Source organism: Poromitra crassiceps, assembly GCF_964638095.1.
Source record: "Poromitra crassiceps genome assembly, chromosome: 28".
Classification (NCBI taxonomy): Eukaryota; Metazoa; Chordata; class Actinopteri; order Beryciformes; family Melamphaidae; genus Poromitra; species Poromitra crassiceps.
The window spans coordinates 6,526,612-6,554,417 of record NC_139651.1 but is presented as its reverse complement, the minus strand read 5'-3'; the positions used below and the strand labels follow the sequence as shown (position 1 = coordinate 6,554,417).

Below are 27,806 nucleotides of genomic sequence, written 5' to 3'. Positions count from 1 at the left end.
TGTAACGGCAGAACATCAGTCCCTGCAGTAGCTCAGCGTGGTAAGGTGAGTATCTGAAACAGGAGCAGCAGTTTTGTAATGTAGCCTATCGATTGCATCTAGTTGCCTTTTAGCTTGTGGGACACTTGCGTTTTCTCCATTAATATTACCTTGGCTTCTAAATATTTTGTCTTTCATTACTGGTGTCTACATCCTGCTGTCTGGGAAGCGCAGAAACACAAGTGGTGCACTGGCCACTTCTGGCCAGTTTACCGTCTATTATTTTACTTTGTTTCAGACTATTTTTAAAGCTGTAATAATACCCCTTGTCGCATAATAGTACGGTTAGCTAAGCCTTTCGTAACGTAGTCTGGCCATGCTAGTTTGCTGTTTATAAGTTTTTCCAACCACGTAACGTTAATATGATGCTAGATGATAGACGTCACGTGGCTGCTCACTTACTTGGCACTGGTTAAGCCTGTTTATGGCTCGTTTATGACCCGTCTGAGCCTTTTTTAAACAGAAAAATACATGAATTGCAGCTAATCTAAAGGGTGATGCGTGAAGTGGTTATGTCAGGATGGCATCGCTTCCTGCTGCCTCCTGTAGTGGGTGTGGCTGCGCCTTCAACTCGGCCTCCCATTGGCCAATCCGCGATGTTTCTAGTTCAGGAAAATGTGACGCAGTGATGCGAACGTGACCTCTGCTGCGTCGGCCAAGCGCTGGATTTATATCTGACATAATAAATAATGTGCCTGAGCTAAAACCTCATGTTAGTGTTAGTTGTACCAGGCTGTATTCCTTCATATGTGGATGAGATATCTAGAAATGAATAATCTCTGTTTTAGCCATCATCAGTGCACAATCTGTGCTGTGTGCGTGACACGCTGCTGCCTGTATTAATTAATTCCTTAGTCAATCTAATTTTAGTTTCGGAACGGAAGTAACCTTCTTTGGAGCATGTTATGTACATTGCCTACTCAGCGTGACTTGCATTAGTGGGACCACACACACACACACACACACACACACACACACACACACACAGTCACAGTAAAAGGATTATCCGTGTGGATGACACAGGATGAGAGGATGACAGATCTCTTCCTGGGAGTCTGGGTTGTAGCTATATGGCTACTAGATCCCTACTAGATACTAGATCTATATATGGCTACTAGACCCCCCCCCCCCTCTCTGTCAGACAGAAATGTTCAGTTCTTAGTCTGCAGGATGTGGCCTGCTTGCAGGATGACTTGTTGCTCTCATCCTATAACGAGGGGAAGGCTGTGTCCAAAAGTGCATTGTTTGCATAATGCATATCATTTATTAGATGCACCTATCCTAATATGCATAGTAGGAATCAAGCGTTTTTAGACTAAGCATAGCCCTGAATACAATGCATGCTATGTTGTGTCAGTGTGAAAGAATCGTAAAACACAATTCAAGATCTTGATCAAGGTTATGGCAGCCAGGCATATTGACTTTGTGTTCCTCCCAGGTCTGAATCAAGTCTGGAGACGCGAGACGCTGCTCGGCCTTTGTTGTAGAACAGTCTTTCCTGGCGGAAGGCCCTGTGTGTGTGTGTGTGTGGACAGAATGGAGGCCTTTTCCCAGAGGACGTGCCAGGTCATTGTGTTGTTGAGAGGGACTAGCAATTCTATTGGAGTCGTAGACTCAACACAGCGTTATGTGCATGATCTGTGTGCTCTAGAGAGCTAGGCTGTAGGTTGAGAGTTAGTAGACTATATTGGATTATTGCTCATTTTTATTTGCCTCTAGTAGCTCTCAAACCTTTTAGCCAGGCACTAAATTGAGTACATTACACTCAACCTTGGATCCACCAGACGGGCCCAGACAGACCATTCTGGGCCCAATGAGCCCATAAGTCAACTTGCTTCTAAAGTTAGCATGATGTTGAGAAGGTTCATTCTTGTTGGAATATTCCACTGTCAGATACAGGAAATATGGGGGTGTTGGCTCGTTTATGATTCAGAATAGTACAGTAGAAACCCTCAGATCTCTTACTCAGTGCTCAAATTGCTGGTAGGTTTTGTCTACTCTCACTCTGTTAGCCAGTCTGGCAGGAAACCTAACATTTTTTGGGGGGAGATAAACATCTCTGTTTATTTAATGTCTTGTGAAATATTGAACCGTCCAGTGAATTGTGGGCTTCACAAGCCAATGGTGGTGCTTGATTGGTCAAATGCATTTTTTGTGTGTGTGTGTGTGTCCTGGACCTGGCACCTGAGTGTCCTCCTTGACCTTCTGTGCTTTGGCTGCAGCAGCTGTGGTAGATGTTGATGCAGCTGGCACTGCTCCCATGCAGTTCCTCCCCAGCACAGCAGCACCACTGCATGTTTGCTGACTAAGCATATGTACGGTAGATAGTGTCTGCTGTGGCCTGTTGTGTAGCTCAAGAGCGTGACACACAGACACTGCCAGCGGTGAGGATTATTATAAAAAAAAAAAAACGTATGTTGCCATGCCCACTTTTTCTCTTCCGGGAAACATCATTAAACTGTAAACTATGAATGAAGTTTGGCAACATTCAGCAGCTACACTGCGGCCAACTTCAGTTACGAGGAGCCGATGGCTGTTACCCGTGACGGTGTTGTTTTCACTCACTGCCAGTACAGTAGGGGTTGACGGATACTAGCTAGTCCGACCGGTCAGCAGCACAGCCAGCGCTCTCAGTCCTCGATGCTCGTTAAAAATGTCCAAATAGGCGTTATTCTGATAAACTGCGTCACATATTTTGAATGTTACGTTCTCATCCGAAAAAATATTAAAACTTTATAACAGTTTTTTTTTTTTTTTTGAAAACAGCTTTTTGACAAGTCTAAAAATGATAAAGGTGGGAGTAATCTACTTGCGGAATAATGATTACAAAATGACGTCATGCAGAAGCGTCCTGATATGGGCAAATGATAAGGTGAATAAGGTGCACTGATTTGGATAAAATACGTCACCAAATGGCAAATGTTTAGCTTTGTCGTGCATTGAATATGTGCACAGTCAGTGTGTACGCGTTACGCAGCTTAAAAGCCATGCGGTGGTATGACATCACATGTTTGCTGTAGTTCATAGGCCTCGGCTGCGTGCACTGCATACTGACTATACCATAGTACATTCCAAGCATTGGGTTTCCTCCAAACACACTGGGCATGCTGTACGATATTATTAGCCCGGGCTCTGTTTATGGGCCTGGGGGGGCTTGTATGACCTACGGTAGCATAGCATTGGTGTAGCTAGCATGGCTAGAAGAAGAAGCGTCAACCCACAGCTCAGAAGGGTCTCATGTCTGTCCGTGGTATCAGGGTATGGCGGCTGCCTGCTCACAGCAGCAGGAGCTACCTGTCCTCGCTGAAGAAGCGATTTCCTCCCGAGTCTGGCGTCGGCACGATCGCTACTACAGCCGGCTGTGCTGTCCATCCTGCTGCTGCTGCTGCCATTGTTGCAGGGGCTGCCTTGCTCACTGGCAGTGGAGCCGGCTCCAACACACTACTGGGGTTGCTGCTGTGGAGGTCTGCTGCTGCTGCAGCGACGTGCCTATTTGTCCCCAGGAGGAACAGGAAGATCTACTGGGGGTACGTAGCGTTAACCTGACGCTGCCAGATCGATGAGTTTGCTTCAAATATCTGTTTCACAAACAACATCCATCTGGATTCGGCCAAGCTACATTGCTGAAGAGGGCGGTCACTTTTTTCAAGCTACTAGGCAGGTGATTGGATGGACCGTCTGTCTGTCACCGTCTGGGCTTGCCAGCGCCAACCAATCAGATCGACTTCCCTTCATGACGTAGCAGCGCCTGATCAGCTAGGACTACAATTGCTAATAGTTAGCATGGAGGTCGCAGATTTTTTGCTGTTTTTGTAAGGTGAATATTGGGTGCAACCATTGACTATTCAATTTGCCAAAAGAAAGAAGAATTACTGCAGATGTCTGACTGAGGATGAAGTGCAGGTAGGCCATTTTGCACGTTAAATGTAACTGATTGGATTAACTGATGTTACGCTAACGATAGCAACATTTGGAGGTTGGGGTGCTACGTCTGATGATTGATGATTAATGTTAACGTTAACAGCGATTCATTCATAACACATATCGTTGTTCGTTTCTTCAGGGAACTGATGACACGATATGACACCGAGTGGCACGCACCCTGGACGGCTAACGTCATGGAGACGCAACGCTCTCTAGCCTTTATGATCATGGCAACAACCAAATGCTTTGATACAATATAATGATTTAACGCTACTATTTAACTGGTGAATTTTAGCATATGTGTCAGTGGAATGGTAGATATTTACGCATGACTGGAGAATGTTATTTGCTTACTTTTGTAATAATAAACTAAACGGAGAAATGACGGCCGTGTGTGGTGTTGTTGTTACATAATCTGCTGGTCTTGAGGCACGATTGGGTCAAATGATAAGACGATGTAAATGCATAAAGATGTTGTCAGATGAATCTGCGAAAGGGAGCTGCCTGGAGCCCAGAGGACGTCAACAGAGAAGAGGAAAACACCCTGGTTACACCATGCAGCATGTATTTGGATATAATCTCTAACTTTAAGAATGGTTCCTTGTTGATATACCGTATTCCTAGTATTGGCTCCCATGACGTTTGTTTACCCCCTATCTAAAGTACAAGTGCAAAATCTTAAGCTACCGGTATGTTCTATCGATAAACCAATTTCTCGAATAACAGCTCCAAAATATCAGACATATAGGACTACTATATGCTAGAGCTATATTCACACTTCACAGTATAATTTATGCAAGCGGGGGAAAATATCAGATAAACTGATTGTTGTATTGTATCCTGAGATCTTTAATCTCGCCTGTATAACATAATATGTCACTCGGACACCAACGTGAGTTAACGTGGTTTATTAAACAGCAGCCAACATTCCAATCATAGCAGAATACACTTCAGCTAGCAGTAAAGGGACAATACATCACACTGATCTTTGCAGTTCTGTGTTGATTAGCTAATAATTCAGTGGCATTTTGATTAACGTTATGATTTATTTCGATTTGGAACAAAAATTATGGTTTAACAGATTGCATGTTTACTGGGCTGTGGTGAGAGTGAGGGCTTTGTGTTTGTGTGACTTGCGTGAATGGCTAGCCGTTAGCCATTACAGCCTTACAGCTAATAAGTTATCCCAGCCTAGCGTCTGAAGGCTATCTCCCCAAATTCTACAACAATGTCTTGTTTACTAACGTTCATAGTTGATAACATTACAGCAATACAGTTACGGTTTCGTACTCACTGTAAGATCAAGTGTTTAACGTTTATGTTAGCTTATTGTTTTGAATAGAATGTTTGACTAGCACACTGGAGCTAGCCTCGGTAGCCGCCGCCATGTTGAATAGTGAAAGAACTACAAACGCAGAGGCGCCTCTCGGTGGCGTCACACCCGGTCTCGCCACAGCCCGCCCCTAGCTCACGCTGATTGGTGCGCCTGTGTGGCGGCCGGTTTGAATGCATCTCTGAGGCCAGGGCCAGACTGAGGTGGATTGTGAATTTGTGGAACAATGCCGCCCCCGTCTGGTGGAGTCAGGCTAACGTAGCGTAGCGCAACCCAGCAAACGGTGCCGTGATTGGTGCTGAGTGAGAGTCAGCACGCTGGTCTGATTAGCCTAGTGTTGCGTCACTGCCCTGGCCTGGTGGAGATTACTAGTGTCATGTCAACCTGTCCTGTCATTCGTTCAGCCTCTGCCAACGCTACCAATAGCAGCAATGGCTACCACCTATGCTTGCACCTAGGTCTTTAGTAAGGTGTGTGTGTGTGTGTGTGTGTGTGTGTGTGTGTGTGTGGGGAGAAGAAGAAGAAGTGCTTTTGCTGGAAAGGGATTGGAGAGGGGGATTATTAGCAGCTAGCTCTAAAGTTAGCCTTGCTGTCTGTGTCAGGGGTGGCATGGTTACTGCTGCTGTTGGCCTGTGGCCACTGCTCACTGACTGTCCAGGGGTCAGCCTGCCTTGGTATCCACCCAGGCTGTCGGTGTCAATGGTGTCATCTGACCTCTTCATGACAACCAGTGGGCTGGATCACAGTCACACAGGCCCTGCCTGGCCTGGGAGTCCTGCTGGCTTGCTCGTGCCACTCAGTCATTACCAGCTTGGAGTGTGAACTGCCACAAGGAAGCTTTTCAAGGACCATGTCAGGACCTGTCTGCTATGCTAGTCAAATTCCTCCTGATGGCTCAAAGAATAACTTATAAACCATATAAAGAGCTGTTGTTGTTGGCAGACTCAGTGTGGCGTGTGATGACTGATACAGGCCACAGTCTTAGTGTGTTTGTGTTGCGTGTGACATTTGATCCCTGTCCCATAACGAGCAGACTATGAGTGATCAGGAAGGTGCTGGTGGTGTGTGTAGGCTGTGCTCCTCTACAATTCTGACAACGTGATTGGTGCAAAAGGTGAAACGATTACATGGGGGAGGGGGGGTGTGTGGAGTAGGGCTGTTGAAACGAATTTTGATATTCGAATATTATTCGAATTTAATAATTATGAACGAAATTCGATTATTATTATTTTTTTAAAACGAATATTTAATTTTTTAATTTTTTAATTTTTTTTTTTTTTTTTTTTTTTTTAGAACACTAGAACAGTGACAAGTTCTGACAACATACTTGAAGAAAAGAGTGTTAACTGAAGTTGACTGTTGAAGCTGCTATACTGATGTAAACCTACCTGTAGCTCTTAAAATGTATGTTCATTCATTGTTAACTGAAGTTGACTGTTGAAGCTGCTATACTGAATGTAAACCTGTAGCTCTTAAGTGCAATACGTGACTGATTTTTTTTGTTCATGGCTCATTGTTGTTTTGGCAAAGTTTACTTATTTGTTTATTGATAAGGAGCTCAAACAAAGGCTGTGTCTTTTTTTATTATCAATTATTTTATCCAAAAAACTTTTTTTTTTTTTTTTTTTTTTTTTTTTTCAATTAAAAATTAATTAAAATATTCGAATATAATTCGAATATTAAAATGTATAAAGAACTGAAATTCGAATTTGATTATAGAGGGAGATTGACAGCCCTAGTGTGGAGTACATGGACACAAAAATCCCCTAGTATACCTCACTGGAAAAGTTGGGGCGGGGGGGGGGGGGGTAGTTATGATGTCAGAGATTGTTGGCCTGGCGGGCTCAATATCATTTTTTTATTCCACTGTGCAGTCCTGCTATTACTGGTCACATTTAATCAGCTGACCAATAAAGAAAGATGTTTCATTACAATTACAAATAGGTTAGATAAATAATATAGAGCGATAGGGTACTTGTATTTTCTATACAGGATAGTCAGTCCAAATTCACTCTGTGAATCAATATAAACATAGTAGCAACACTATGATATGCTTTGGAAATGACATCATGCTGCTCATGGTGTGACATTTTGTGGAAGAAATGTCAATGATGAAGCAGCATACCCTGCCTTCTTTCATTCTTCTTTTGATCTAGAAACCATCCAATTTCCCCAAAAATAAATAATAATAACTGACGGGGAATTAAATTGATACTCTGGTCAGGATGGAAACCGCCGACATTGACGACTCCTTTCTATTCATTTTCTCCCCAGTTCATGCAGTGTTCCCCTGTGCCGTGAGCCACATGGTTGAGCCCACTGTGGGGCTCAACCATGCGGGGGGGGGGGGTGCTGTGTGCAGCAGCAGAGTCTGAGTGGGATGTGACTGTGCTCACGTACACGTACAGCACCGGCCTGCTTCTCTGACGAGGCTGTGTGTTACCTCATCAGTCAGCTGCCTCTGCTCAGGGAGCCTATTGGTTGTGCTGGAGATGCTGCCTGCACGGAATCCCCTGACATGATGCACTTGTACCCAGGAGGATGTAATGAGTCAGACAGTCCACCAGGGTTGCTGTCGAAGGCAGAAGCATTTTAGAAAGACTAGGGATCTCACGTGCCCCTGCAGCTCGCCAAGCTGGCCCTGCAGCTCGCATTCGCAGCTCGGCCGCTGCGCACCCTTGCCCCGCAACTCGGCTGCTGTGTGGCCATTGAGACCTGGCAGCATCACTGATGATGTCAGATTTATGCCATCACTGATGATGTCACAGTGGGATTTATGACATCATGGTTGATGTCACAGTGGGATTTATGACATCACTGATGATGTCACAGTGGGGCAGAGAAACAGAGCCCGAGCTCCCATTTATGTTGGGATACCGATGATGATTGTTCTCAGAGTGACCCGCATTGTTAGGAGGACATCACCAATAGCTTTTGCCCGATGCCATGTTCGTTTGGAGGCCAGTCTGCAGTGGTAAGGCATATGGAGAAGCATTTAGGTCTACCCAGGCCAGGGGCCAGGCCCAGATCTACAGAGGTAGCTAGCTACTGAAAAAGTCCCCATACTGGCTTGTGTTGCAACAACAGCCATGGCAGCAGCCTATTCTTTTCTCAATTGTTGTAGATGGGACTACAGACCTTCTACTAGCACCTTCATTGCTGAGAATGAGATAGAACACGTTTTTAATTTAATTGACAGTTCTTTGCACAGCTTGCAGACAGTGGGCATGTAACCAAATGAGGGACTTCCACAATGGATGCATTGTGCTGCTGGGTGCTTCCACAGGTCTGGTGAGACAGTCATTGTACTAGAAGTCCATGGAGCAATGTGCTGAGTGTGGGAAGATGTGCACTGCCACTTCATACAGGAAGTCTGTTACTCATGTTAATGATCAATTAATAGATTAATCATTATTTAAAAAAAACATTGAAAAATAGAAAATGCAGGGTTTTATATCTGTCTTTAGGCCTACCCAACAAGTTGATCAAGCAAGTAAACTTCCTGCATTAGCTGCCATTGTGCTTATTGCACAATTGACATATTTCAACATTGTATTACAATGTTTCCAATGATTACTGTTGTCTTTTTGGGTGTAATTCTCCCACCCTGGACTGATCGATCAAATTCTTAACGATCGATTAATCATATTGTCGATTAATCATGAACATCCCTAGAACAGGAAGGCCTGCTAGTTTTGAGTTCCAGTTTCTGCAGGATCGAATCGAGGATTTTTAATCTCCCCACGATCCAGCGTAAGGCGCAGACCCAGCCGAGCCTATCGGCCCCAGTCTGGCATGTGTGCTGCTGTCGTTATGTAACCACGGCAACCAGACCAGAGTCTCAATAGCAAGATCAGCACAGACATTCCTCATCACTGTGAGTAGTGTGATGCTGCACCCTGCTCAAACAAGACCCTCCTCACTGGTTGTTTGTTTTAACCTGCCCTGATGAAGGTTTTACAGTGCGCTTCTCTCCTAATCCAATCACAGAGAGGGAGGGGGGGAAAGAGGAAGTGTCTGAGGCAAGGCACCGTTTGACTCTGCACGTCCGCTTCCCTCTGTACTGGCCAGGATTGAGACATGTACAGTACAAATGCACAGGGCTTGATGCAATCCTCCTGTCTTGGTGGTGCTACTAAACTAGCGTTAGCATCAGTGTGTTCTTACTGGCTAGGAAGAAGTGGTGAAAGTGATGTGATGAAAGGCCGGGCAGTGCCAGCGCCCCCCGCAGGTGAGTTTCATGATGATGGTGGGTGACTCAGTGTGGAGGGGGGAGGGGGAGAACAGAATGTACAATGTGCTAGCAGCTCAATAAGGTTATCCACCGGCGTCACCATCTCAAATCCAGTGCCATGCAGAAGCATTTGTTTCGGCGCATGTCTCACCATTTCAGATCAACATTCGTGTCTTTATTATTATTACCGAACTGTGAACGGCAGCTGCTGGAAAAGGGCAAGAAGCGCACGTTCTCTTTTTCGTTTTTTTTCTTAAGCTATCATTATGATTTGATATTCTTCACGAGTCTGTAAACTGTCGATGATTGTGCACGCTGTTTGTTTAGAAAGACAAAGGAGGACACTTGTGCAAAAGCAGGTCATGGTGACCCGTTATTTACACACAGTATTGCAGTGGGGAGGGTTGATAAAAGTCTAATCTTAACTTGATAGACTCAATTGTGCTCAGGCGGTTGGGTAATGACAGACATTGGTCCCTATCAAACTGTAAGAGAATATCACCACCAGCCAACAGAACGTGATGTAACACAGCACCTGATCTGATGCCATTATAGAGCAGTGCTCTTTTCACTTGCCTCCCTCCACAGCAAGGTCAGCTAGAAAACAGAGATTCAGTGTCTGCTCACAAGTCATTTTTTGCAAGTCCAAGTCAAGTCTCAAGTCCCTATGGACTTGCGTTCTATCATCTGCTGCATGCCATCCGGTCTGCTTAGAACACTGCATAGCTAAAACTAAGCAATGTAAGCTACTGTATTATCCTCACTCCTTATCTATTAGAATACAGTAGCAGCAATGATTAGAGATTATTACATTAGTAGACATTTCCTCAATGTTAATGCACCAAAAATTAATAAAAATTGAATAAAGAAAAATAAAGATTTTTCACAAGTCCCAAACCTTCAGGTCCAAGTCAAGTCTCAAGTCTTTGAGGACGAGTCTCAAGTCAAGTCTGAAGTCACTGTGTGTGTGACTTAAGTGCGACTCAAGTCCAAGTCTGACATCTCTGGTGTCTGCCACTAGGATGCTTCAGTAGGGCAGATGCTTGAGTACCATGAATGCATGACTACACCCAGGGTAACTAACTTGCTAGTTTCCTGTCTTCACGGCTTCCTCTACGTGTGTGTTGTTCTCCTCCACCTGCAGGACTTCTTCAGCTGACCCAGTGATCGCCATGCCTCAGCTCAAGTCTCTAGACATGGGCTCCGCCTTCATCCAGACGCAACAGCTCAACGCCGCCATGGCCGACACCTTCCTGGAACACATGTGCCTGCTGGACATCGACTCTGACCCCACCACCGCGCGCAACACCGGTATCATCTGCACCATCGGTGGGTCAACATTATTTGTCTACACACTAGGGTTGTCAAAAGTATCGATAGTATTGAAATACTGAAAATTTGAATCAGATACAATACTCATTTGCAACAGTTTCGATGCCATCAGTGCTTTCTTTTAATGAAAAATCACTGATTTTTCCCTCCCTATCATTGGTGGGTATCTGTTGCTTCAACAAGCTAAACGTGTTCTGATGGTTAGATCAGGGCTAATCTGCTGTCTAAATTCAAAGTTTGATCAGGCCTAGATTATGGAGAAGTGTGCGTTTGTCCGTCCATCTGTCTAAACTTTATTTTTATGCCTCTTGATGTGTCGTCATCCCCCCTTCCCGTGGTATCGAAAATGGTATCGAGTATCGATATTTTTCTGGGTATCGGTATCGAAGTAGAAATTCTAGTATCGTGACATCCCTACTACACACACATACAGAGAGACACACGTACACTTTTAAAGACACATACAGAGAGACACACTTTTAAACACGGGCACTTGTAAGTGTAACCTACTCGCCTTCAGTCATGACTTCCATGATGTAGTGGCATGGCAGTGCTGTCATTAAACAAGTCATTGACCCCTACCAAAGGGGGGAGGGGACTATGGATCGGTCTTCATCCGTCTCTTCGTTTCTTTCTTAGTTACACTGTAATGTTGACTCTGTGCCGCTAGGGGGCAGCAGTGACAATGAATGGTACTACTGACCCAAGGGTGGATCGACATCACTGGCGGGGGACATGTTTACTATTCATTTGTTTACTTGAGCAAACACTTCTTTAGCAGGAATCTATCAAGTCTATAACAAAATCCTTGTTAGCAATGATACAATTTCTGAAACCAATAGCTACTAGTCACAGCCTAGTAGGTGGGCTACCTGGTGGAAGTCAAATAAGTATGTGTCTCTCTCATCCTTTTCTCTTTGATCACCTTGCCTACAGGGCCAGTCTCCCGCTCTGTGGATATGCTGAAGGAGATGATCAAGTCTGGAATGAACATTGCACGTTTGAACTTCTCCCATGGCACACACGAGGTGGGTCTTCTCACGTACTTCTGCTTAATGTGTGAATTCAGCTAGGCGGTCTGATTGTTCAAGAAGGTCACAGAGGTCACGTTGAAAACCGTGCTGATAACACTCATCGTACAGGGCACTGTGCCTTATCTCAAACGCTGATCTTTGTTGCAGCCACGGAGCCAGCTCACTATCGTTCTTACCTTTTCCTGTCTTTATTCTTGTATGTGGACACTAGGTGGAAGAAGCCTGTTCAGGCAGCATTGCTAACCACAGTATAAAGTAAATACTACCCTCCAACACACCATTGTTCACAGTCAAAAATAAAAAATCCTGGGATGATGTCAAATTGTCAATACATGTATTCAGCTAACTCAGTTCTCCATGTATGAGGAGGCTCCATCAGTATGATTAAAGGCTCTTTGTGAGTTTAGACGAGAAGAACATTATTGTTAACTCTGTAACTTTACCATTCACTATCATACTGAAGATATTAATTGGAAGAGGCTGCTAATGTATTGTTGACTGCCATCTGCTGTTTATTTTGAGACCAGACATGATTAATTAATGCTACCTCTATGATCTTGGTAGGTTACTGTACGTACATGTATATGATATGAACGATACCTTGCCTTTCAGCGGTTGAGGTTTTCGTTAGAGAACTACTGTACTATACAATAAGGTTGATGACATCACCTGAAGACATTTCAAAGGCATTTTAACAAGAAAGTCTAATGAGTAACTTTTTAATAATACTGTAACTAGGAACGAGTTACTATTTAGGGCAAGTAACAAAGTAAACTAACCAGTTTGTTTCAAAAGTCTCTTTCCCCAACACTTTCAGTATGACAATTCTTTTGTACAAGTCATCATGAAGTTAGAGTAGATTGTGATTTCACATGGCCCACTTGAAGACTCGATGCTTCTGAATAGACTCGAGTGTTTCTAAATCATTTGTGATCAGGACTGAACTCATAGAAACAACATCATTGATTCTGTTATCTTTTAGGGTGTATGTTTCTCTCGTTGATTTTATTTTATTTTCGCTGTACCTGCTTGGTTCATGGCACCTAGGGTGCGTCAGTCGAGTTGTCTCAGCAAGGATCGAAGGTTAGACCCAACCTCGAATCAGAGATGAGCCACAGAAACCTGATCTTTGGTGGCTTGGGACACTATAAATACTTCATCTATTGCTTCCTGTCTTGCCCTTCTCTCTCTTTTTTTTTTTTTTTTTTTTTGCTTGTGTGTGTGTGTGTGTGTGACACACGGCAGGGTCAAGGGTCAATCCACTTTCAAGTCATGAAGTTGAATGTAGATTATTCCGAAATTAACAGTAAATCCCAGAGACTATCGGCCACATGGCGAGTAGGCTAAACGTTTGTACCAAACTAGTCATCTAATAAAATAAACATATATCCACACTATACACACTAACCCTAACCCTTATTTCAAGCTTGATATTACTGTTCTGCTCACTGAAAGTAAACCTCACTCTTGACGTTTCTCAAATGCTTCTATGTCAAACCCTTTAGCAGTTATTAGTAATGAATTTGGCTAAAGTTTAGCCTAATTACTGGACTGTGCGAGACATGTAGTCATTGCAGCTCAGGTATTTTGGCACCTTGGATCCTGGCTTAGGTTTGACTCTTTCCTGCAGATGGTAAGGTCATCCAGGTTTCCTTTAGGTTTGACTGTTTCCTGCAGACAGTAAGGTCATCCAGGTTTCCTTTAGCTTTGACTGTTTCCTGCAGACAGTAAGGTCATCCAGGTTTCCTTTAGCTTTGACTGTTTCCTGCAGACAATAAGGTCATCCAGGTTTCCTTTAGGTTTGACTGTTTCCTGCAGACAATAAGGTCATCCAGGTTTCCTTTAGCTTTGACTGTTTCCTGCAGACAGTAAGGTCATCCAGGTTTCCTTTAGCTTTGACTGTTTCCTGCAGACAGTAAGGTCATCCAGGTTTCCTTTAGCTTTGACTGTTTCCTGCAGACAGTAAGGTCATCCAGGTTTCCTTTAGGTTTGACTGTTTCCTGCAGACAGTAAGGTCATCCAGGTTTCCTTTAGCTTTGACTGTTTCCTGCAGACTGTAAGGTCATCCAGGTTTCCTTTAGCTTTGACTGTTTCCTGCAGACAGTAAGGTCATCCAGGTTTCCTTTAGGTTTGACTGTTTCCTGCAGACAATAAGGTCATCCAGGTTTCCTTTAGGTTTGACTGTTTCCTGCAGACAATAAGGTCATCCAGGTTTCCTTTAGGTTTGACTGTTTCCTGCAGACAGTAAGGTCATCCAGGTTTCCTTTAGCTTTGACTGTTTCCTGCAGACAGTAAGGTCATCCAGGTTTCCTTTAGCTTTGACTGTTTCCTGCAGACAGTAAGGTCATCCAGGTTTCCTTTAGCTTTGACTGTTTCCTGCAGACAGTAAGGTCATCAAGGTTTCCTTTAGCTTTGACTGTTTCCTGCAGACTGTAAGGTCATCCAGGTTTCCTTTAGCTTTGACTGTTTCCTGCAGACAGTAAGGTCATCCAGGTTTCCAGTACAGTGTAGTGAAGCTTAGTGGCACAGTGACACAGCCAATGTGATTACCTGCCACTTAAGTTCTTACTGAAAGCTCTGGTTCCCCAGGTGGGCAGCATAAGCCATGTGTCTCCAAGGACACCAACATGACGCTACCAGTCGGCTTTAGCTCAGGAGGTAGAGCGGGTCGGCCAATGGCGCAAGGGTTGGCGGTTCGATCCCCGCTCCCTCCAAGCTGCTGTCGCTGTGTCCTTGGGCAAGACACTTAACCCTCCTTGCTCCCGATGGTGTGTAGGCACCCTGCGTGGCAGCCTGCCGCCATCGGTGTATGAATGGGTGAATGTAGACTATCTACTGATTGTAAAGCGCTTTGGATAAAAGCGCTATATAAATGCAGGCCATTTACCATTTACCATTTGCCATATTAGCCTAGATGTATACTAGACCTAGACTACTACTACCTGTCATACCAAGATGCTTCAGTGACATCATGACGGTATAACCAGTTCCACCTCCTACGCAGCTAGTGAACGCTGAGAGGCACAGTCAGCCAGAATACAACTTTGTTATCTTGATGAGCAAATGTTTAGGTGATTCCGTCTTAAGAACAAGGTGTGATCTGTCCTCTAGGGGGCGTCAAACCAGAGAGTCATATTTCTCCCTTGGTTAGATTTATGATCAAGTTGCGTCCCGGCGGTTGTAGAGCCAAATGCATTACATCGAAAAATACAATCCCTCGTGAGTCCTTGCAGCATTTGAACTTGGAAAGTTTTCAGTTATTCTACATGGTTTATTCTACATGGTTTATTCTACATGGTGCGCCCACATTCCTCAGTGCCCCTCAACATGTTGGCCAGAGTGGCGGATAAAACATGACTGGTTGATGTTAACAAGTCACCTTTATGACTGAGTTGCCAGACACACCTTCTGATTATTGCCCTGGGTGCTAGATGTTGTCAGCTGATTAAAAGCCACCTCTTGACTCCTCAACCACGTTAGTGGATGTGTTTCAGACAGGCCGGTTTCTTTGATGCCCGTATGTGTGCCAGCAGCAGCAGCAGCAGCAGCAGAAGAAGAAGAGTGACTAGAGAGACGTGTGTAGACTGTACTGTCATCAGAAAGGTCACAGGATCAAACCATATGACCAATCAAAAGCGATGTCCTGTGCGAGTGTCCTTGTGCATGACACTGAGCCCCCCCACCTTCTCACTCCTTGCAAGTTGCTCTAACGATGTTCCTCCTCTTCCACAGTACCACGCACAGACCATCAAGAACGTCCGCGAGGCGTGCGAGAGCTTCGAGCCTGGCAGCATCCACTACAGGCCTGTGGGCATCGCCCTCGACACCAAGGGCCCAGAGATCAGGACCGGACTGATCGCGGGAGTACGTTCCACACCCACTCAGTTCTCCCTCCGAAACCTTCAACCACTGGCTTCTTTTAGAATTGTTTTGCATGAGTAGATTTGGGTCCTTTTTGGTTCTGCTTCCAGGTTGTGCTAAATTAACAGTATTTTGGTTCACTTCACATTTAATAGTAGCGGAGGTGATTTTCCTGCCCTGGTGGCCTATCACTGTAGTGTAAACATTGCTCTCAACATGGGTCAAACCAGTCTCATGTTGACCTGCGCCATGTTTATAAAACATGCACACACTCTTTTCACCACTTCATCTAGTATGTTGGACATATTGTGACTAGTACAAAGGTTCTGTTCACTTGTAGATCATTGCTAGAAGTGCACTTGGAAAGGCCAATTCTCAAATACATTTTGTGAGTCGGATCAGAACACTAACCCTTCTGTATTTAATACCTTTATTGTTAGTAATAAAGAGCTCTTTGTGGAAGCTAACTACTAGCTTTATTTCTATGTGAGAACAAGCCGAAAAGAACATGGAACCTCATTTAACATGCGTGTTATGTGACAGAGCGGCACAGCCGAGGTGGAGTTGGTGAAGGGCAACATGATCAAGCTCACCCTGGATGACGCCTACCAGGACAACTGCAGTGACGAGATCCTCTGGCTGGACTACAAGAACATCACCAAGGTGGTGGAAATTGGCAGCAAGATCTACATTGACGATGGACTCATGTCCCTGCAGGTCAAGGAGATCGGTGAGTAGAGAAGTGGATTTCTGATTTTTGGTTATATCTAAACTTGAATACATTTACATTTTGGGACACTACATGACTTTTATGGCTGATTCTACCCAGAATTTGCTCATTATAAGGGATTTTCAAGATTAGGCCAATTCTGCACTATTTTTGCGCTGTCCGTAAACTCAGCGCAGATGAATAAACTTGTAATGTTTGAGGGTTATATTCTCTTGCCTTCCCATCCAGTCAGGACTGTAACAGTTATTTAAAACATTATTTTTTACAAGTCTTGACATACTCTAGTGTGAGCTGGTCAACAACATGTGTCTGATGAGAAAAATCTCCAAATGTCAACCATTTAAGTGTGTGATATCCAGTCCTTTCACCATCTCAGTCATGTAGTGTGTACTTAATACTTTTAAGTATTATGTTCACCCAGAAGAATAGATTGATTAATAGATTAATCTTAGATTAAGCTGGATCACCAACAGTATGCAACCAACATAATGGAATGTCAGTGTGAAAGAATGAAAGGATTGTAGTAGCACGCGTACGACGGAGGCTCGGCCCTTAGCGCGGCCGATGCGGGTTCAAATCCGACCCAGGGTCCTTTCCCGCATGCCATCCCCTCTCTCTCTCCCCACATTTCCTGTGGGGAGAGAGACTGCTGGTTGATATGTATATGTATGTATGTATATACTGTATATATATCTATCTATGTATGCATGTTGGCTTCTTGAAATCCCTCACAAGCCATTAGAGAGTTTAGAAAACAATGTTTGATGTTGATGCCTCATGTAAATCTTGTGGTCTTTCGTGTGTTTTCGTGCCAGGCTCTGATTTCCTGATGTGTGAGATTGAGAACGGCGGCACTCTGGGCAGCAAGAAGGGCGTGAACCTCCCCGGCGCTGCTGTGGACCTGCCTGCTGTCTCAGAGAAGGACATCCAGGACCTCCAGTTTGGCCTGAAGCACGGAGTCGACATGGTCTTTGCCTCCTTCATCCGCAAGGCCGCAGACGTCCAAGCTGTCAGAGCCGTGCTGGGAGACCAGGGCAAGGACATCAAGATCATCAGCAAGCTCGAGAACCATGAGGGTGTACGCAGGTGTGTGTGTGTGTCTGTGAGCGTGTAGTGTTTCCTGTAGATTTTGGAAATAGTGTGTTGGGCCTAGCCCTTTCCCATCTATCCATTGTTTCTCAATGCCCACAATGATTATTGCAATTTGATTAAACTGGTTCTGATTGTCAATCTTTTGTGCAGGTTTGACGAGATTATGGAGGCTAGCGATGGCATCATGGTTGCCCGTGGTGACCTGGGAATTGAGATCCCCACAGAAAAGGTCTTCCTGGCCCAGAAGATGATGATTGGTCGCTGCAACAGAGCCGGCAAGCCAATCACATGTGCCACACAGGTCAGATAATGGCAAAAGAACATATTTCTGAGAGCTTCTACCCCAGAGATTCTTCTTCTGTGGTGTTTTATGGTAGTTGCCATCCTTTATGTTGCATCACCGCCTCCTTCTGGATTTATCCATCCACTGTTTCCCTACATTCTGTAAAACCTGATCTGTGTACCCTATCTCCCCAAAGAGATATATCTGTTAGCTGTATTTAAGTCAAGACTGGCAGAAGACTAGCGTCACTCAGAGGTCTCTGAGTGACGCGATGTAGTGGCCGCCCCAATGTCAGCCTGCCAAACTGATTGGGCCATCTACTTTGTGGATGGACCCGCCTTATTCCTAGGCTCCTATCAGGGAGGGGAGGCCAGACATGTCTTGCAGTGTGTCCAACTCGCAAGAGCAACTCTCAGGTGTAAATGTGTGGAACCGCATGAATGTTTTGACATGCTCAGTCAACTATCCATTAAGCACATTTTGTGTAAAGTGGCTGATCTGTTCAATGTCATCGATGCCATCTTTTGATAACCTCGTGTGAACGCTGGTCCAGATGTTGGAGAGCATGATCAAGAAGCCCAGGCCCACCCGTGCTGAGGGCAGCGACGTCGCCAACGCCGTGCTGGACGGAGCCGACTGCATCATGCTGAGCGGAGAGACCGCCAAGGGAGACTATCCCCTGGAGGCAGTACGCACACAGCACATGGTGAGTTCTACCCACATAACCATATCATTAGAATAATACACGTACGGTATATAGAACTTGTTAAAAAAAAGCAGAATGTACAAATTGTTTTATAAAAAAAAAAAAAATTCTAAATATATAAATGGGAGAAATTGATTCCTTTCTAGAGAAGTGAATTGGCTTTTCTTTTTTTCTTTTTTTGGACACACGAAACCCGTTATTAACAACTACTGCCGGATTATTCTATTTTTCCTGCTTTTTCTGTGTTCCTGAACACACCCCTCATTCAACAGCCTGACAAAGCCCCTTATTTCCACTTGACCACACCCACCTAAGCTGCGGAACACTGTGTCAGCAGGAGGGTCAGGCCAACTGGAAGCGCTGCGGTAGCTTTCTTAATTTATCCATTCATCCATCCACTCATTCAAACATCTATGTAGGCCTGGCTAGGATTTTTCCACCTGTGCAGTCAGGGTCAGCTCTCTTAGGCCTAATACTGTTAAAGCAGCTACGAGGAACTTTAATTTTGTGTTAATTATAGTGGCATCTGTGGACAAAAGCGGTACTATTCGGCGCCCCCGCGACGAAAACTGCATTTCCTGAACACTGAGGCTCCTCCTCCCGCTGTCTCCACTGGGCTGTCCGAGGCCGCGGCAAACCGTGCACGCCAGTTTCTCCGAGTCAGTGAGCCCCTCCCCCCCGCTGTTTTATTTACTGCATACGGTTAACGTTATTGCTTCGTTCCCCCGGCGGGAACAAAAAATTACAACCAGTTTCACACGGACGCGACAACGTGACGGACGCTATGCTCGGTCAGCACGCAGGCATTTAGAAAAACGATATTGGAATCTCCGATCTCCTCGCTGATGGTCTCATTTGTAGATGTGATCAGTATTCAAATTTAGAATGTTTCATAACCAGTTAAAAGTTCCTCATAGCTGCTTTAAATAATAATTCACTTGTCTCAAGAGGCATGTTTGCATCGACATCAGATGTACTATTGTTGAATTATTTGCATGGCTGGATAATTCAGCCTTCCTCTCTCCCCTACTGCATAGGCCTTGTGTGGCTAACCGTCACTGTTCTTGGCTCTTATTCTTTATTCTTATTTCTGCATTCTGTGCAGATGCAGGAGTGACTCAGCAGTCATTATGTGTGGATGTAAGGGTGACTCAGCAGTCATTGTGTGTGGATGCAGGAGTGACTCAGCAGTCATTCTGTGTGGATGCAGGAGTGACTCAGCAGTCTTATTGTGTGGATGCAGGAGTGACTCAGCAGTCATTGTGTGTGGATGCAGGAGTGACTCAGCAGTCATTCTGTGTGGATGCAGGAGTGACTCAGCGGTCATTCTGTGTGTGGATGCAGGAGTGACTCAGCAGTCATTCTGTGCGGATGCAGGAGTGACTCAGCAGTCATTCTGTGTGGATGCAGGAGTCATTCTGTGTGGATGCAGGAGTGACTCAGCAGTCATTGTGTGTGGATGCAGGAGTGACTCAGCAGTCATTCTGTGTGGATGTAGGAGTGACTCAGCAGTCATTGTGTGTGGATGCACGAGTGACTCAGCAGTCATTCTGTGTGGATGCAGGAGTGACTCAGCAGTCATTGTGTGTGGATGCAGGAGTGACTCAGCAGTCATTGTGTGTGGATGCAGGAGTGACTCAGCAGTCATTGTGTGCGGTTGGAGGAGTGACTCAGCAGTCATTCTGTGTGGATGCAGGAGTGACTCAGCAGTCATTGTGTGTGGATGCAGGAGTGACTCAGCAGTCATTGTGTGTGGATGCAGGAGTGACTCAGCAGTCATTCTGTGTGGATGCAGGTGTGACTCAGCAGTCATTCTGTGTGGATGCAGGAGTGACTCAGCAGTCATTGTGTGTGGATGCAGGAGTGACTCAGCAGTCATTGTGTGTGGATGCAGGAGTGACTCAGCAGTCATTCTGTGTGGATGCAGGTGTGACTCAGCAGTCATTGTGTGTGGATGCAGGTGTGACTCAGCAGTCATTCTGTGTGGATGCAGGAGTGACTCAGCAGTCATTCTGTGTGGATGCAGGAGTGACTCAGCAGTCATTGTGTGTGGATGCAGGAGTGACTCAGCAGTCATTGTGTGTGGATGCAGGAGTGACTCAGCAGTCATTGTGTGTGGATGCAGGAGTGACTCAGCAGTCATTCTGTGTGGATGCAGGAGTGACTCAGCAGTCATTGTGTGTGGATGCAGGAGTGACTCAGCAGTCATTGTGTGTGGATGCAGGAGTGACTCAGCAGTCATTCTGTGTGGATGCAGGAGTGACTCAGCAGTCATTCTGTGTGGATGCAGGAGTGACTCAGCAGTCATTCTGTGTGGATGCAGGAGTGACTCAGCGGTCATTCTGTGTGGATGCAGGAGTGACTCAGCGTTCCTACAACACCTGCCTTTGAGCTCGCTGCACACATGCTTAAGCTGCATCAGCTTTTTCACACTCATAAGTAAACTGCACCCTTAACTGAAATGGATGGAAATGACTGTATAGAGAGGCAAAGTGAACGTCACTTCCTGCTTCAGCACTCTACCAGAGATGTTCTTGGTAGGGATGTTCATTTTGAAAATTTTCCAAAATCGATAATCGGTGAAAATTAACGATCAATTATCGTTTATCGATCATATTAATACTTAGAAAATTTTCAATATTTTCAATTTTCAATTTTCAATTTTTTTTTTTTTTTTTTTTTTTACAAAATGAATGCCTATGGCAGAAAATACGAAAGACAACGTGTTCTCCTCAATGAACTCTTTATTTCAATGTGTCTCCTCTCCAACACTGCTGTCCCCGGCGCATGCCGGTGTGAATTTCCCATGTTTAAAACAGTTTTGCTGGCACAAAGGCCCGTGCCCAGCCAGAAAACTAGAGACTATATGAAGCTCCACCTCACGTTAGTCGGCTGTGCAATGGAGTGGGGCGAGGAGGAACGAATTCCACCCAAACCTAGTCCAAAAAAAAAAAAAAAAAAAAATTTAATAATTAAAAAATCGATCCAAATGCCACAGGATCGATTCCAATCCTTAACGATCAATTATCGATTTTCGATAATTGATGAACATCCCTAGTTCTTGGTATGATGATGATTACCAGAGATTTCTGGTACAGTGGTGAACCAGAAAGTGACGTTCCACTTTGGCTCTCTATACCAGTATAATGCATTCACATGGACTAACACTGCCTCGAAGCCACGTGTGCGTTTTCTCCGTTTTCCATCTTTTACTCTTTGATTTCACTATTTTGAAATGAAAGAAGACGACTTGTCTCTTCTCCTGACTATTTCTGCTCCTCTCTTTTTCTTTTGTGTGCCGTGTGTGAGGTCTTAACTCCCACCTAACTTTAGTCATTTGCTTTCATAGCACAAGCAAACTTTTTTTTTTTTTAAATAGCCATCTAGTTTAAATGTAGAGGTTGAACAGTGTGTTGTTAGAATAGTGCAGCAATGCAGTTGTCGTAACTCCAGATTAGCATGGGTTTTATTGCACAATTTTCCCCATCATATATCTCAGTTAAGTGGTCGTGATAGTCATGCTGCCTCTTGAATATGTGTTAACAACATGTATGTTGTGTTGTTCTCCCACTAACATGCACACTAAAACACTTTGTATTCCCTTTCCCTCCTGTCCTTTTCACGACTCTCTCCATCATCTCCTCCTCTGGTTTTCATGTCCTCCTCCTACTTTTCTCTCATTGTCCTGATCTTTACACCTGTGTGTTGCCCTGGTGTGGGTTTGCCTTTGCTTGCTGCACCTTGCCCCCCTCCTCCTCACCTGTGCCAGATCGCCCGCGAGGCCGAGGCGGCCATGTTCCATCGGCAGGTGTTCGAGGACCTGCGCCGCACCACGCCGCACTCCACCGACCCCGCCGAGGCGATCGCTATCGGCGCCGTCGAGGCCTCCTTTAAGAGCCTAGCCTCTGCGTTCATTGTGCTCACTGGCTCTGGAAGGTAGGCAGGCGCCCTCCTCCTCCCGCCCCGCCCTGGCAGGTTCAAGAGCACAGAGGTTTTGGATGCTGGAGGTTAACACTAACAGCATCCCAAACCTCCTTAAAGTTAACCTTTGACCTTTTTGGAGGATTCTGCGTGACAGGGAGAGTAGGGCCAGACAGGCGACGCACCAACCAACCTACAGAACGACTGGGAGAGCATGGCAAAGCGCTTAAATAGACTGCTGGTTGATGGGGAGAAAACTGCAGGCCATTGATATAAAAGTAGTTCTGCAAGTACCACAAGTCAAGCCTAGTGGTGTTTTTTTTAACGGAAGATGAGCTGATTTTTAACGGGGCTTTTGTCCATAATGCAGCAAATTCATTCAAAACAAATTAATTGTTCAAAAAAACTACAAATTTGCACCTCGACACGAGTGTGACACAGTATGCAGGAAGCTCTATATGCTGTCTCCATTTTTCATCATTTAAAAATTGGTAATTTTTTCCTTGCAAATCCCAATTTGACAGACCCTTTCGCCACCAGCCACTGAACGTAAACATCCTCTCTCTAAACCGTGTTCAACCAAGAGGCTAGCTAAGCATTTGCCAGCCTCTCCCAGATGTGTGTGTGTGTGTGTGTGACTGAGTAACCCCTCCCTCCCCCCCTCCCTTCCCCTCATGCCTCCTCGTCGGTCAGATCGCGCGGGAGGCCGAGGCGGCTACCTTCCACAGGCAGCTGTTTGAGGAGCTCAGGCGACACACCAAGCTGACCAGAGACCCGTCCGAGGCCGTAGCCTGTGGAGCTGTGGAGTCCTCTTTCAAATGCTGCGCTAGCGCCATCATCGTGCTCACTAAGACGGGCAGGTAAGGAGGTGGTCAGAGACACAGAGGCTCAGAAGGTAAGGAGGTGATCAGAGACACAGGGCTCAGAAGGTAAAGGTGTTTGACACCTGCCTGCCTGCCCAGCACAACTCCTGACTATCCCACCATTTCCTTGATGAAGAAGAGCACCTGCATGATCTTAAATCATCCCTCCCTTGATTGTTTGTCTGTCTGAATGTATGTATGTAGAGTTAATTTGCAAAAACAGGTAAACGCCATTCTTAAAATGAACAAACATCTGTTTGATACTCCCTGGAGTGCACATAGAAAACATTATTGAGGTGATGTATGTGAAAATTATCAGATGAATATTTTTTTGTTAGGATTGACAATAAAAACTTCCCAAAAATAAATAAATTACACTATAAATACATCAATATATAAAATAAAATTATAAAAAATCCAAACGCAGATACCTGTTTTTGCAAATGAACTCTATGTATGTATGTATGTATGTGAAATGCACTGTTACATACAGTGGGTGGAGATGGGGACAAATTGCGAAAGTGAGTGTGGGTTGGTGTTTACAATCTCTGTCCGACTCAGACTTGTAGAGACATGCTAAATAGCTTCGGGGTGAAATAACCTCTAAAAACCAAACCACCCATGAACAGCATAAGAGGCATATACGGTGCCTCAGTAGCTTGGTTTGATATACTGTAGCGTCAGATATTTTATTCTGGTTGGTTATAATGGGGTTTAGAATGTATTTGAGAACGAAATATATTTGCATGTGCAAAGTTAATGCCAGAGTCCTTCAAACAAGAACAGAATAGTACTGTATGAGTGTGCATTTAAACTTGCTTACTGAGGTTAAGTGATCTCTAAGTCTTACCCACCTTCAGTATACTGTATTATAGTATTGTATGTTGGAAGCTGGAAACTTGGAGGGGGTGGGTCTACATGTAACTGTCCAGGTGGAGGTGGGTCTACTTGTAATTGTGTTTAAAAACTTAGAGGAGGTTGGTTACAATGTAATTGTATTCAGGAGGGGGTGGGTCTACATGTAATTGTGTTCAGGAGGGGGTGGGTCTACATGTACAGTAATTGTGTTCAGGAGGGGGTGGGTCTACATGTAATTGTGTTCAGGAGGGGGTGGGTCTACATGTAATTGTGTTCAGGAGGGGGTGGGTCTACATGTAATTGTGTTCAGGAGGGGGTGGGTCTACATGTAATTGTGTTCAGGAGGGGGTGGGTCTACATGTAATTGTGTTCAGGAGGGGGTGGGTCTACATGTAATTGTGTTCAGGAGGGGGTGGGTCTACATGTAATTGTGTTCAGGAGGGGGTGGGTCTACATGTAATTGTGTTCAGGAGGGGGTGGGTCTACATGTAATTGTGTTCAGGGGGGGGTGGGTCTACATGTAATTGTGTTCAGGAGGGGGTAATTGTGTTTAAAAACTTAGAGGGGGTGGGTCTACATCTAATTGTGTTTAAAGACTTGGAGGGGGTGGGTCTACATGTAATTGTGTTTAAAGACTTGGAGGGGGTGGGTCTACATGTAATTGTGTTTAAAGACTTGGAGGGGTTGGGTCTACATGTAATTGTGTTGAATTGTTTGTCAGAATGAGAATTGTGTGAGTGGACTTGCAGTTCACGCTCTGTAATGACTATTGTGTATTTTGCTTATGATCAACCAGAATGTCTCTTCAGTATTTATTTGACCGTTAGCATATCGCTCTAAGCAATAGTTTGTAAGTGTGTGTTTGTGTGTATGTGCAGGTCCGCCCACCTGATTTCCAGGTACAGGCCCCGCTCCCCCATCATCGCCGTTACCCGTAACGCCCAGACAGCCCGCCAGGCCCACCTGTACCGGGGCATCTTCCCCGTCCTCTTCACCAAGCCCTCCCACGACGTGTGGGCAGAGGACGTCGACAACCGTGTCAACTTTGCCATGGAAATGGGTGAGACTTGACATCTGTGTCATCATTATGTTACATTATACAAGTCTGTCATCATTTCCTGCGATCAGGTCCTGTGTCCTATATGATGCGATTTAAAGTGATTCTATATCTTTAGAAAAGTTAAGCAGTATATGTATATGTAACACTGACTATGTTTACATGCACACAATATTCCACTATTATTCGGAAAATGACAATATTCTGAATTTGATAAGGGTCATGTAAACGGCATATTCCAGTTGCATTTTCCGAATTTGCCCTTTTTCCGAATTTAGCATTTTCCGATTAAGACATCTGGGTTATTCCAGTATTATTCGGGTTTTCGGAGGATTCTTTGATCATGTATACAGCGCATTCGGAATATGCGTCTCAATCAGGGTTTTTACCGCAGTTTGCGACGCATGTTATATTGTGTGCATGTAAACGTAGTCACTAGTACAAGACCCACTGATGCTGTACGTTTCACATTACACACTGATGCACAGTACAAGGACAACCGGACCTTGCTGTACAGTGCAAGACTGGCAGCTGTAGAGGGAACCGGTAGTGAGTGGAAAGTACTGTAGTCGTGCATTGATCCAGTTTACGAGGATGTTCTGCGTAAACGGAACAAAAATCACGAGATGAACAATGTTTAATGACATGTTTTATGTTTTACTTTCCCAGGCAAGGCCCGAGGCTTCTTCAAGGAGGGAGACGTCGTCATCGTCCTGACCGGCTGGCGCCCCGGCTCCGGTTACACCAACACCATGCGCGTGGTCCTGGTGCCCTGAACACGCCAGCAGGGGGCTCTGCTTTCTCCTTCCACTTTCATCTAACCTCCACAAGCTCCTCATCCCCTCTCCCCCCCCCACCCGCTCACACTCACACTCACAGCCCTTCTCACCCCACCGCCTGGGCTAACAGACTGAACACCCCAAACAGTTTAGATTCTCGCCCCACAGCCTGGGCCTACAGACTGAACACCCCAAACAGTTTAGATTCTCGCCCCACCAGCTGGGCCTACAGACTGAACACACCCCAAACAGTTTAGACAACTAGACAATAACGCAAAAAAAAAATGGCCCCTTATGTCCAAAAGAGCTGCTTGGTGGTGGTGGCTAGTCCAATACAATTCCTGTTCACGTATCTATATCCATTTCACATTGATTCTCTTAACCAAACCAGTCTCTAGGGCCTCGGTTTAGTACACCCGGACCACAAACTGCTGTATTTATTCATTCAAACACGATGTACGTTTATTATTAAAGGTAAACCAGTCTAAGAGTGCAACCTGGCTTGTGTGCATGCGCGTTACTGGCTCTCGTTTAGGTGGAATAGAGAGCCGACGTGGACGTCACTTCCTGCTTCAGCACTGTACCCGAGATTTTCATCCGCCATTTATTTTCCCATAGACATTTCGTAAAATGCCTATAGAAATAGTTTTACTTGGTCAAACCAAACGGTTCAGATATACGGTATTTAGAATCGGAAGAGACCATAGAACATTGCAGATTTTTTAAATCCGCATTTTTTTTTAAAGTTTTGGTCCGAGTGAAATGTTCTATGCTCTCTCCCGATTCTAAATATAGCTGAAACCGTTTGGTTTGACCAAGTACAACTATTTTTATAGGCATTTTACGAAATGTCTATGGGAAAATAAATGGCGGATGAAGATCTCTGGTACAGTGCTGAAGCAGGAAGTGACGTTCACTTTGGCTCTCTATGACAGTGGGTGAGGCTAACCTCAAAGAGAGCAATTTTTATTTTAGAAGTTTACTAAACACACTCCGCTGCCTATAAAACGAACAAAGTAGTGGCATTATCTGCAGTTCAGCCTCATGCTCCCATCGCTCCACCCAAACCAGGTCGTCCTATAGTGATGTGTGTATGAAAGTGTCTTCGCTTATGTCAGCTTTCACTGTATTTAAGTGTATCTCTAAAGTGTGCACTCCTAATCTACTACAATGTTACATTCTGTATTATACTTGACTTTTGTGAATGGTGAATTTGTTTTCAGGCGTCCGATACTACTTATATTTTGTCAAAACTAAACGTTGGTGTCGGATGTCCACATTAGAGGTCTTTGGACTAACGTTACCGTTAGTGTTTTTGTGTTGTGAGAGATGAGTCAGAAAAAGTCCTTAAATTTGTTAGTATTTTGATCATATCTAAGTTGGCACTTAAAGAACTACTGTGTGTGTGTTTGTGTTGTTCACTAAAGTTGATTAATATGAATGAGCACTTTCAGGGGTATTCTCATGGGGGCTTGGGAGGGCCCATTATACAAGGATGAAGCCCTGTCCCTCTCAACCCCTGTGGGTGATGGGTAGAACCCCTCTGCTTTTCCTCCCCCCCTCCTTAACCCTCTCTCTTGGTTCTATCCGTCAGTGACCTAGCGGTGTCTTCATCTGTAACTGTCCACTTGCTTTTGATTGTGATGCTAGGATGTACGAGCTAACAAAACGTAAAGGGTAATTACAATGTCTAGCCGGTGTACTGAGCTGCCCTACATGACTGGATTTCCATCAATAAAAGAGATGAGCACTTACCTTAA

General features: G+C 44.8%; 2 protein-coding genes across 3 annotated transcripts in view; one reads left to right on the top strand and one right to left on the bottom strand.

Annotated features, from left to right (window-relative positions):
• Positions 1 to 2,335, bottom strand: part of LOC310799861 (protein mono-ADP-ribosyltransferase PARP6-like) — a gene marked incomplete at both ends in the record, with an annotated part of 37,762 nt that extends 35,427 nt beyond the window's left edge. The window contains 1 exon segment of the mRNA XM_083662463.1: positions 2,242 to 2,335. Coding sequence (XP_083518589.1) covers positions 2,242 to 2,335 — 94 coding nt within the window.
• Positions 1 to 27,806, top strand: pkma (pyruvate kinase M1/2a). Of its 2 annotated transcripts, XR_014553833.1 has the most exons (12): positions 1 to 45; positions 10,675 to 10,859; positions 11,799 to 11,890; positions 15,629 to 15,760; positions 16,301 to 16,487; positions 17,303 to 17,573; positions 17,730 to 17,880; positions 18,416 to 18,568; positions 22,338 to 22,504; positions 25,089 to 25,270; positions 25,937 to 26,244; positions 26,299 to 27,806. XR_014553833.1 is itself a non-coding variant. In XM_083662372.1 (11 exons), the coding sequence occupies exons 2-11, from the start codon at positions 10,703 to 10,705 to the stop codon at positions 26,041 to 26,043; spliced, it is 1,599 nt and encodes a 532-aa protein (XP_083518498.1). In that variant the 5' UTR covers positions 1 to 45; positions 10,675 to 10,702; the 3' UTR covers positions 26,044 to 27,806. The 2 variants fall into 2 exon arrangements, 1 of the variants encoding a protein (XP_083518498.1); XM_083662372.1 differs by having other exon boundaries at positions 25,937 to 27,806.

Coding starts and splice junctions, on each gene's coding strand:
- pkma (XM_083662372.1), top strand. CDS start 10,703: ATGCCTCAGCTCAAGTCTCTAGACATGGGCTCCGCCTTCATCCAGACG. Junction 10,860..11,798: donor CGGTATCATCTGCACCATCG/GTGGGTCAACAT, acceptor CCTTGCCTACAG/GGCCAGTCTCCCGCTCTGTG. Junction 25,271..25,936: donor CAACTTTGCCATGGAAATGG/GTGAGACTTGAC, acceptor TTACTTTCCCAG/GCAAGGCCCGAGGCTTCTTC.